This window comes from Cuculus canorus, chromosome 27, assembly GCF_017976375.1.
Source record: "Cuculus canorus isolate bCucCan1 chromosome 27, bCucCan1.pri, whole genome shotgun sequence".
NCBI classification, from domain to species: domain Eukaryota; kingdom Metazoa; phylum Chordata; class Aves; order Cuculiformes; family Cuculidae; genus Cuculus; species Cuculus canorus.
The window spans coordinates 835,970-847,721 of record NC_071427.1 but is presented as its reverse complement, the minus strand read 5'-3'; the positions used below and the strand labels follow the sequence as shown (position 1 = coordinate 847,721).

The 11,752-nt window shown below is 45.2% G+C and overlaps 1 protein-coding gene across 12 annotated transcripts in view; it reads left to right on the top strand.

Annotated features, from left to right (window-relative positions):
• Positions 1-9,794, top strand: part of LOC128849282 (fas-binding factor 1 homolog) — a 28,630-nt gene extending 18,836 nt beyond the window's left edge. For 6 of the 12 annotated variants that reach the window (XR_008447304.1, XR_008447302.1, XR_008447303.1 and 3 more), the window contains 10 exons: positions 380-426; positions 1,166-1,210; positions 1,290-1,424; positions 1,606-1,706; positions 2,156-2,362; positions 2,863-2,970; positions 3,255-3,394; positions 3,691-3,783; positions 6,352-6,494; positions 7,870-9,794. Coding sequence is in view for 1 of the 12 variants with exons in the window: in XM_054050507.1 (XP_053906482.1) it covers positions 2,172-2,362; positions 2,863-2,970; positions 3,255-3,394; positions 3,691-3,783; positions 7,870-7,892 (555 nt within the window). In the remaining 11 variants the exon portion in view is untranslated. The remainder of the gene's footprint in view (positions 1-379; positions 427-1,165; positions 1,211-1,289; positions 1,425-1,605; positions 1,707-2,155; positions 2,363-2,862; positions 2,971-3,254; positions 3,395-3,690; positions 3,784-6,351; positions 6,495-7,869) is intronic. The other 6 variants (XR_008447305.1, XR_008447301.1, XR_008447307.1 and 3 more) reach the window with 6 other exon arrangements.
• The last annotated feature ends 1,958 nt before the right edge of the window (positions 9,795-11,752 follow it).

The following is an 11,752-nucleotide window of genomic DNA, read 5'->3' as shown; positions in this document are numbered from 1 at the left end:
CTCTCTTCCCCTTCCCTGCTGCTGCCCCCAAACTTCTCCCACCGGTGCTGTGTGCTGGAAGAGCCCTCCTGGCCAGGGCTGAGTGTGAACCAGTTCAGAGGCCACTGAAAGTGGCTTAGGGGACCCAGCCTCCTCCCTAGCTGGTGCAGATGGAGGAGGAGCTGTGCTTTGCCTCCAGACTTCCTTTGCAGAGCAGTCCCACCACTGTGTGTGGGGTCGGGGTGCAGGTGTGGACCTGTCTGACCCTCTGTCCCCATCACCAGCCAGTGGAGCAGAGCAGGACGCTGCTCACACTGCCCAGGAGACCCAGGCCCTTATCCTTCTGGGAGGGGATGGTTCCCATTGCCATATCTGAGTTACAGACTTGTTCAATTTTCAGTCCCCACAGCCCTGATCCTAGGAGAGCAGGAGACGCCGAGCTCTCAGGTGGGTCTGTGCCCTCAAGAGGTGTTGGATCAGGAAGGTGATTGTGAGCCCTTCCCTGCCGGCTTACTGGCATCTCTCCCTGCTCCCTCGGAAGGAGGAAGGGTGGGCCCTGCTTTGCATCTCTGGGAGCCCATGTTCGCGGAGGCAGTGTGTTTGGAGAGCCCTGAGATACCACAAGTTGTATTTATCAGGCCAAAGCGCATGTGCTATGTGTGCTTTGTGAGTGCTGTGTTGTTACAGCTCTGCATGGCCTGAGCAGCATTTACTCAGCTCCCCACACCTCTCTGTATTACATTAATTAGATAGCAAAGGCTCCAGTCTTTGGATAAAGGACTTTTATATTTCAACTGGTTTTCTCCGGTATGGTAGTGAAGATGCTCTGAGATTGTTTCTAGACAGCTGAAGGGGCATCGAAGCCTTTGACAGAGAGGGCAGCTCTTGCTTGGTCTTTGAAGCCTCCATTTCTCATCCAGCTGTGCCTCCTTGCCCTGCCCTCATGGAAGGATACACACTGTCTCCCAGAGGACTCATTGTCTTATCCCCGTCCCCACAGGAGGGACATTTGTGTCTGGAGTAGGGGCTGCTGAGCATCACCTGAGACCCAGGCCAGCAGCGAGGCTGGGCTGTGGAAGGGTAGAGGAGGACTGCAGTAGGCTGGGGGTGGATCACCATTCCCAGGCTCGGAGGAGGTGTTCTCCCAGGGCTTTGCCTCCCTGAGAGCATCCCTGTGTCTCCGCAGGTGGGCACCCCTCGGGCACATCTCCAGGCTGTCCCGCAGCAGCAGGTGAGGCGTGTGCCCCCTCTGGGGGGGCTTGTAGCCACTGATCCTGAAGGGCCTCAATCTTCTCTTTCCACCCCCTCAGGCAGTGTCCTCAGCCCTGGGCTCGCTACAGGAAAGGCGGCTGAGGTTTCCCGCACCCCAGCTCTATGAGGATGCATCCGGCTGTCAGGCAGCACTGCTCAGCACCCAGGCCCGTGTGGCAGAGCTGGAAAGCCAGGTGAGCCCCATCGCCTGCTGGATGGGGACCATGGTGACCCCACGGGAGTCACTCTGAACTGCATCCGAGTGACGGGAGAGGAGAAACTTCCCTGTCCGGAGTTGCCTGTGGCCGCCAAGTGCTGCTGTGGGAGCTCTGTCCCCAGGGCAGCACAAAGACCTTCTCCCTGCATACCCGTCAGGTCCGGACACTGAAGCTGGAGCAGGCGCAGCACAGACTGTTGCTGGAGAGTCTCCAGCAGCGGCACCGCGAGGACCTAGAACTCCTCGAGAGTGCCCACAGGTACCAGGCTCTTAGCTGTGCTCCCCTTCTCTGCCAGATCCTTGCCTACAGCCCTGTCCACCTCTCCTGGGCTGGGAGAGATGGGGCACTTCCCAAATCTGTCCCTAGGGCGGGAGGCACAGAGACATGTCAGTGCGAAGCTAGCGAGGGCAGAGCGTGGCCCCACGGGCGAGCCGGTGTAGGGCCGTACTCCTGACAATGCTGTCCTGTGGGGGACAAAGAGGAGGGGGCAGTCCCATTGCCAGTACATCTCCAGGCCACCGCTCTGGGCAGCAACAGAGGGCTCAGACTGCGGAGAAAGATGCACTCCGTGCCTCAGCTTCCCCACTCACACAGCAACACCGATCTGCTCCTAAATCCTTGTGTGCCCCCGGGGTAGAGAATGCCGTACTGCCATGAAAGCAACACCTCTCCCGTGCTGTGACACCCTGCGGGTTCTCTCCGGGCAGGAGCCGGGTGAAGGTGATGGAGGAGACCTACGGGCAGCGGGAGGAGCGGCTGCGGCAGGAGAAGGAGCAGCTGGTGGCTCAGCTGCTATCGCAGAGCCGGGATGCAGAGCAGGCACGAGCGGAACTAGTGGCACAGCACCAGCAACGCCTCGCCACGCTGGAGCAGCAGAGCGCACTGGAGCTGGAGCGGCTGCGGGAACTGCAGAGGTGAGAACAGCACACACGTGGGGCTAAATACCCTAAATACCCTTTTCTAGTGATGGAACCAGGGAACAGGGCCATGGTGATAGGAAAAATCCAGAAGCACTGGGTTGTGGGCAGCTCCCCGTGGCTTTTGGAATGTGGGATTTGCCAGGGAGATCTGGCTGGAGACATCATTTCAGAGGGAATGCATTGTATTTTGAAAGATGCTGAACCCAGTGTTTTATCTCCCCTAAATCCCTTTTATTTAGGTCAGCGAGTCACTGCTATCCACTGAGTTTGGGTCAGTGAGAAATCGGTTTTTGGCAGAGAAGCCTGTAACCCCCAAATGTGGCCATCCCAAATGTGGATGCCTGCCAGCGGGGTGCCGCATGGCAGACTGCTGTGCCAGCTCAGCTCCTGGGACCTGGTTCTCAGCCCCACGACCAAGCCTCTCCCGTGGTGCCCGTCACAGGGAGCACCACTTTGTGACGGCCCCTGGTGGGCTCCTTCCCCATGTCCCACAGGGTTTCTGTCCAAGAGATGCACAAAGACCATGAAGAGCAGCTCCAGCGGCTGAAGCAGCTGAAAGATCAGGAGATCGACACAGTGACTAGTGCTGCTTCGCACGCCAGGTACCAGCAGCCGGTGTCATATCCCCTTGTTGGTCCCAGGCCACGATGTTCCCTGTCCTACAAGGAACCAGCCTCGGACCTCAGGAGGAGCGGGGGCCATCCCGTCTCCCACGCACTGCCTCCAGGGATGCTGAGCTGTTTCATATTTGTCGTGACTCCCCTAAGCAGCAGCTCTATCTCTGTGCTGTCTGCCCAGCCTTTGGCCCTCTGCTTACCCCCCTCTCTATCGCAGTGAGACGACGCATGTCCCACAGGGGTGACCTTCCCCTCGCTCCTCTCCGCAGGTCTCTGAATGGCGTCACTGAGCAGATGGAGAAGTTCTCCAGTGACGTGCACAACCTTTTGCACAAGGTGGAGGCCATGCACCACAGTACCTCCCAGGAGCTGGCCCTGGGGGCACAACATCGCGACCAGCAGCTCAAGGGTACATCTGCCATTCCCCTGTGCCGAAATGGCTGCGGGGTCCCCCGTGCTGAGGCTGGGGGCATCTAGAAGACGGGGAGGAGGTTGGGCTCTGAGTCAGCCAGAGGTTGGGAGCTCAGGCTGGCAAAGCCCTGTCTGCCTTGGTCACTGCATCTCGGGGTCTCCCTCTTACAAATTGATGTCCTGGGGTTGTGCCGAGTGTGATGACACAAACGGATGCAGCTTATCCATGACAGTGGTGTGGGCAGAGGGGCTTTCCTGCCTCGTGCTTACAGTGCTGCTGCTGTCTCTCCCCAGTGCTCCAGGACTGGATGTCACAGCAGCAGAGGGACATGGAGGAGGAGCGGAGCCGGCTGCAGGAGGTGATTGCCAGAATGGAGACCAGGCTGGGTGAGCAGACTCAAATGAAAACTTTTGTTTAGCTCATACTTTTAAAGTCTGCATTTCTCTGGACCTCGGCTTTGCCTTTAGGCGTCTTGCAGAAACGGTTCATTAAATACAATTTATGCTTGTTTGGCTTTTTTCCTCCTAACTTCATGACTGTTGTCTGTATTTCACAAGCGTGTTGTTTACTCTGAATGGCCTCATAACCCATTTCCAGTTGAAGACTGGCTGAACTGAGTTTAGACGTGGTTGCTTCTGCACTTTGATGGTTAAAAGAAGTCACTGCTGCTTTGAGACTCAGTCACCATCTTGGAAGTCTTGGTGCTGTGCACAGGCATAGTGAAGCTTGAAGGCAGTTGGTATTGCCGGAGAGTAAAGAAATATAGGGAAATGTTAGGTCTGTAAAGTGAACAACTTTTGCAGCGATTCTTTTGAAGGACTAACAGCTGCTTGATGGTTAGGGTGACTAACATTTTGATTACTTCTAATTTGTGAGTGTTACCTTTTATAGCTAAAACCTCTGTCAAAAGGCAGTATGAAGTAACTTCAGGAAGTATAACCCAGGCTTCTTACCCTTCCACATGATGTTATCATCGGAGGTGTTGCTTTCAGTTGTGTGTTTATGCTGAACTCAAAACTGGCCAGCGGTCTGTTACCAGTAAGCGTCCTCTGTTTTACGGATAACAGATATCTTGAACTGTATCGAAGAAAACAGTTGTGTTTCATGAAGTACGTAGTTATTGGAAACTTGTGTCTTAAAAAGCTAGATTTGTTATAATCTTAAAATGAATTTTAAAAGGGAGGCAACAAATACTGAAGAAAACAACGATTTCATTTTTGAAATGTCATAAGTGAACAGGTTTTTGTGATCTCTGTGCACCTGCACAAGGTACGTTTTCTTTACAATAATTTATTCGGTTGGCAAACAGAGCTGAAGAAGCAGAAAATCTTGGTTTCTCCCAGTCAACGAAAAAATCAAAGCTTGATGCAATCTTGAAGGCTGAGACAGCTGGAATTGGTTTCAGTCAACTGCAAATGATAGTGTTTAATTTGAATGAAAAATGTGTTTTGAAAACCTCTTTTCTTACGTGCCTAGCATATGAAACATAGATTGTTGTAGTTACTACATGACATTCCAATGTTTTTCTGAATTCTAATGAAATTCCAATGTGTAATATAGTGACAAATCAGAAATTGGCTAATAAATGACACTCTATAATGTAATGTATGTCAGGACTGAATGTTTATACGCTGAGCTGTTGAATGCTCGAATATACATGCCACTTACTAAATCAAACAGCTTAAATGTACTTTGTAAAGCAAAGGAAGATGCAAATTCATGTGTCTGATCTTTTGTTAGCTTCTAAGAGGGTGTTTCCTACTAACCAAAATGAATGTTAGATTTTAACATAGTAATTAAAGATTTTGTTTTCAGATAGTTCTAGCTTACTTCAGCTCACGTTACTGAGAGACAGAGGTTTTGGAATTGAAATGGAATGTTCTTTTCTGCTGGTTTATAATCATGATTCATTGCTCCTCACAGTCTGAATATACGTGGTATAATTTGTTGGGTTCCTTTAAAACTTCATTCACATCTGAACTGAAGAAAGCAAAGAGGGTGTGATTGCTGTAACTGTAGGTTTGGTCAAAAGCAAATAATTCTTCTGGGCGACCTGGCTTTACAGTTCTTGGCACCTGGCTACCAACGCTTTGTCGTCTGTCGAGGACTTTTGATAGATGTGGGCTTTGTCCTGCATTCCTCAGCAGGGCAAATGTGCCTGTCCAGTGTTGTGGTTACTGTGGCTGTTGCTAGTTTTTCCTTTCTGTATTCTCAGTGTACAAAAGGCATTGTGATAGTTCCAGGTCTTGGGTAATCCACTACCCAGTTACTTCCCTGCAGGAATTTAGACAAACTGATTTATTTTACAGAGTACCTATCTTTTTGTTGTATGAATAATCACTCAGATGCTTCTAATTATTTCTGTCTCTGTTAGGAGTTTCTTCTCACTTGCATTGCATTTTTAGCTCAATATAGAGGCAAAAAGCAGCAGGAGTATCTTGTCTTGGGAGTGAGATTTGTAGATTGATAGGTGTTTGCTAATTATGTCCAAAGTATCTGTTGAATGCAGAAGGATTTTTGTGGATCACTGCTGTTTATCACAGCTTCTGATGAATCTGACCGGGTGTTCAAGTGCACCACAAGTCTGTTGTGACTTACGCAGGGAAAGAAAACAGTTTTCTTCATGAGCAAGGATGGAAGTGTTTGGGATGCGCTGTGTTTCTTTGCAGCAGTGCAGAAATACAGTCAGGCTGCAAGACTTCTGAATATTAGTGTAAGGTTTTTCTTTTTTATCCCATTCATCTTCTTATGATAGAATTGTGGGACAAGTTGGTGTAGGGCAGAAGAAACGACATGCTGTCTAGTTTTCAGCCTTAGCAAAGATTAATAGGGGTATGTGGAATGCTGACAAAACATCTGAACTTGTATTTCTTGGGAACAGTAGAGAGAGGCGAATTAATGTCTTTAACAGAGTAGTTGAAAACCCTGATTGAATACTTCCTCATTCCTTGCAGTTGGCAAACATGAATTAATTGGGCATAAAAGTTGCAGTGAAGATCCTCAGTCGACAGAAGATTCACAGCCTTGATGTTGTAGGAAAAATCCTCAGGGCGATTCAGAGCCTGAAACTCTTCAGGCGCCCTCATATAATGAAACTGTAAGTTTTGCTTGCTGTCATCAGACCTATTGAAGCACTAGTCTCTTTTTGCTCTCACTGGTCTTATTTAAAACATGTTTAAAGTGCAACACTACTAGTAGTATCTCATCAGGAAAGTAACCAGCTTCCGAGTATGCCTACAGTGTCTTCTGTAACACATTTGCACAAGACTGAGCTCTGCAGGCCGGAAGTCTTCTATTTGATTTTTGCTTACAAGTCCTTTCAACAGGTATATAAAACGTATGATCCTGATGGATGCTTCTAATAGCATCCACCTCTGGTTTAGATGCTACTTCAGTTTTCTTTTTCTGGTGGTATTTGACCTTTTTTTCTGCTTAGAAAATGAGTTAAGAACAAGATTGTAAAGGGCATTTCTATAGTAAGTTTGTTGTGTTTTATTGCTTGAAGTATGTTCTAGTGATATGCTTGTTAATGACCTATGGTTTTCCAGTGTAGGTGGTGTGTCTGCTTTCTGCTTTGTCTTGGAACTGGCATTCTGAAGAACGGTGCAATCCTGAGGACTGTGTGTGAATTCAGTTATTTGTTGCAATTCGGATATTTGTATGCTTAAGTGTAATACCTTGAAACATTCATTCTCGTCCAAGTGCCACCTCCTCTCTTCTCAATAGAATACCTGAGTTTTGACCGAAGTGTTATCATAGTTCATTGTCTTGTTTCCTTAAAAATGGAACACTTCTGACTGGGAAAAAAATTAAACAACTTATAGGTTGTAGAACAACCCCAAAATCTATCAAATGGGGAGTTTGGCTATAAAATAGTATTTCAAAACTTGAAAGCTGGTTTGTTTTTTTTTTCTTGGAACTTAACAGAAGTGGAGTATTAAAATATAACAACCAGAGTTGGAAGCTCTTAAATACTAATTAAAAATACAGGTCCCTTTTACAAAGATAATAGTTGTTACTATTAGGAGCAGGTTTGGGTTTTTTTTAGTCTTGATGGACACTTTTTTTTTTTCTTTATGGAAAGTCAGTTTTTTTGCATGTTAAGGTTGAAAAGTGCATGTTTTTGAGACAGTAGCAAAGTGCTTTTGAATTCTTTCCTCACTGCACCAACTGTCTGTGGGGTAGCATCATAGTTAGTCCAAATGACTTCTGTGAAACTAAGCTTAGTACTCTGAAAGTATGAAGACTGATATTTCTGGCAGGGAATAAAAATTTCCTGCTATTCCTGCTGATGGTGGTGTCATATAGTGAAAGGAGTGGAAATGGTTTTAGAAAAACGTTGTCATTCCAGTGGCTGCAAATTGGCTGGCAAATATTTTCAAGTGTACTTTTATCTGACTCTTTGGTTTTAACCAAATGTAACGAACATCTTTTACTGAGTGTGTCAACTAACATATGCCTTCTCTTATCAGGTACCAGGTCATCAGTACTCTAACTGACATTTTCATGGTGGTGGAATACGTTTCAGGAGGAGAACTGCTTGATTATATATGTAAAAATGGAAGGGTAAGAAGTAGTCAAACTCTACAAATTAATGACTTGCATTCTGTTATTGCTTTTGTAATGTTCCTGTGACACTTGAAACTGAGGGACAGACGGGTTCTTTTGGGGGATCCTTAGCAGAATTATATAAATAAAGCCTTATTTTTTTTTTTAACAGGGTATCATGGTTAGTATAGCACAGAATTTCTGCAAACAGAATCAATGCAGTATAATTTACAAGTAGCATAATACAGAATTTATAATAAAACTTAACATTTGATTTCTAATCGCCTGGACCATCTGCAGATTGTGTCACATCTTAATACATGGTTTACTATATCAATATAACAATCGCAGTCTGGACTTAATCCTGTGAAACAATGAGTCACTCACTCGATCCTGGAGGAAGGAGACAATGGTGGTGACGTCCCTGGCCTTGGGAGGTTTCGGGTCTGGCTGTCTAGCAGCAATCCTGGTCCAGGTTCCCCACTTCAGACTTGATTTTATGGCCAGTGCTCTCTGTGCTGTTACATTTCCCTGTTCTGTGACGGGGTCATCACCACCACCTGGTTGGCTGTGTACCTGGGGCCTTCGAGGCTGCTGAGGAAGGGGGTAATGAGTCTGGCACGCAGGAACCTTGAGGCTGGTTGGGAAGGGAAAAAGAAATCTGTTTGGTTGGTTTACTTGGTTCGCAGGACCTTCACAGCCTGATAACGTGGGAAAGGGAAGAAATACATGCCTCAGTCACAGAATGACCGTTTGCCTCATGAAATGGTATGAGCTGTGCTGACCACATTACCAGGCACCAGGAGCAGGCGGTACTGTCACATTCAGTTGTATCGAGGTTTTTTTGTATGGATTCAGTGTTAACTTTTGAGCTGGCAATTAAAATATTCTTTTAAGACTGTAAGTTTTTGTGTAAGTAAAAAGGGCTGTATGTTAATACATTTCAGATCTTTATGTATGACTTCATCACAGCATTTTTTCTCTCTACTGATACTGATAAGTTAATTTGCCATTACTGGGTACAAATTGGAGGAATATGTATCCATCTGAAGACTGTTTCTTCAGTATAACCCATTACTGGAAAGCTACCATTGTGCCCTTACTATCCTCTTCTACTGGCAGAACAGTTTATGTGGAAGCTCTGAAGTCGCTTTTGACAGACGGTTTAGATAGCCAGGATACTTTTAGTTAGTTAGAACAAACCTTGACATGGGTCGGGCGTGTGTGTAGGAAATGCCCAGATAGATCTGCTGTTTGTGGCTAGCTGCTAACAGCTTAAGCAGCATCTAAAATTTGTCGCTTCTGTGCTGCATGTCAGCAGCAGCTTTTGTCAACTTAACTCTTATGGTATGGTTAAATATCAAAATTCATTGATATTTCACTTAGATAAAGTTAATGGTTGGGTGCTAATGTTTCTAATTACCGAGTATGTAACATCTGCCTAAAGCATTTCAAAAGCATGATTAAGAAATGTCAATGAATTTCTGAGTTGGTGGGCATGTTTTATTTTGGTTATTTTAGAGTTGTGGTACAAACAAAATTATGTAAACTCTGAAGCTTTCTGCTACAGGTTCTGATCATCTGCTCTATGAAGTGTCAAAACTAAAAGTGATAAACTTAGACCACCAAAAATTTCCTTTGGTTCACATAAATGAAAAACCACTTGTCTTCCATGGTCTGATAATTGTTTAAAATGTTTGTCTGCCTTAGCTTGATTGGAATGCAGGTAGACGTGTGTTCCAGCAAATCCTTTCTGGCATGGCTTGCTGTCGCAGGCATACGGTGGTATGCAGAGATCCGAAGGCTGAAAATGTGCTGCTTGATGCACACATGAATGCCAAGAGAGCTGACTTTGGTAAGCATCGCTATTTTATGTCTGATTGCATTTCTCATTACTTAGATCCTGTTAATTACTGAGGGAAAGTTTCAATAAAATGTCTGCAGTTGAATACCCGGATGGTGGGACAAAATACAAGAACCTGGAGAGTGTGAATGGAAAGCAAAATTGTGTTCCTGCACATGTGTAGAACTTGTGTGCTTCTCAGGCTTTCTTGTCATGTATTTTCTATGACTGAGTGAAATTGTGAACTGATTTCTTTGGTTTTGCTTAGCAATATTTTCTCTGAAATGCTTAAATTCCTGACCCATCCACTTCAATATTCACTCCTATTGCCTGGTTCACTATCTGTAAAATGTAACTGCTTCGCTCTCTTGGAAGTAGAGTGCAGAGGCAGTTTACCATGTTTAAGAACCACATTGCTGTGGTAAAATACACTAGACCTCCTGTTAAACTGCTCTAAATTCACTTAAACTGCGAAAATGTGATTGAAAAAACATAATTAAAAGTATAAAGGGTAAACTAAGAACTGTTAATCGTGCAAACTCCTGTGCGTTTTTGCCATCTCCCTGCCTTTACTAATCAGAAAGCTTAATTGTTTATCGTAGCTGTTTCTGACAGAGTGGCTGAGAAGACTGGCAGCTAGATTTTGGAGCTGTCTGAATTGGGAATCCTCACCAATAAACATAGTAAGGGATCTGTACTGCTACGATATCACGATATACCTCGTGTAGACGTAGTGGATAATACCTGACCTTGTAAAGCACTCTGAGGCGTCTGAAGAAAGGTGACAGGAAATGCTGATATTCTAAGCTTATTTTAAAAGCATGGTGTTCAATTATTTGGGTACTGGGAATCACAGTATTGATTTTTTTTGTGTGTAATAAGTGCTTTGGGTTGAATGGCTTATGTGGTGGAGAAATTAAGTATAAAGTATCTTCCTGCAACTTAAGTCTCATCAAAGCTGTAGCGCTCAGTTAGTCAGGACTGGTGTATTAAACAAGACCTTAATAAATGCTTTTGTGTGTTACAATACGAAAGCTAGCCAAGCTGTACTTCTCACCTCCCTCCCAGCCCTGTAGAAAGGGTAGGTGTGATTCCTTCTCGGAGACTGACTTCCCTGGCATATGGTAGTCTCGGTCATGGAGCCTCCACTGAGGAAACCAGAGGGTATTGGACACAGCTGTCCTAGGAATGGTAGTTGTTTAGTGATGCTAAACCATACCGAGCGAGTATCTAAAGCTCAACTAATGAACAGCAGTGATCTGGGAAGCATCTGAGCAGTGTAGGTGTCTAAATTGTGGCAAAGTCAGGGGCTCCCCTCAGTTCTCCTAGCCAATATAAGCTCTTAAAGAGTTTTGGGCAATTCTGTGGTAGCATCTTCCACTTTGGTGTTTAGAAGTAAATGTGTTATTTAAGACTTCCTTATTGATGACCAAAATCCTACTTTCCTATGTTACTCCATCTCCCTAGAGCAACTTTGATCTCTACCACACGCGCATCATCCAAATTGAACTGGTTTTTGTCATGTAATAAATGTTCTCAAATAATGAATATGTTATCAAATATTTCTAGGTTGTGTGCAATAATTGATTATTTTTACTTAGATTTATGATAAATAAATGGAGGGTTATGTGGCACGCTCATAACCCAAATGTCAGTAATTCCAAGGAGTGTCACTTGCTTACTAAGATAAATTTAACTTTCCAATTGGAATTTCTAGGGGTTTGTTCTAGGTGATGTATGCAATGTGAAATGATTTTGCTCTTTGAATTTTTAGTAGTTACTCTTACACACTTTCAGGTCTGTCAACTATGATGTCAGATGGAGAATTTTTAAGAAGAAGCTGTGGTTCCCCCAACTATACTGCACCAGAAGTAATTTCGGGAAGGTAGGCGTTTTTTTATATTGGATACATGTGTGCACGTACTTCAGTCATTTTGCTGCTTATTTGTAAAGGCTACAGATCT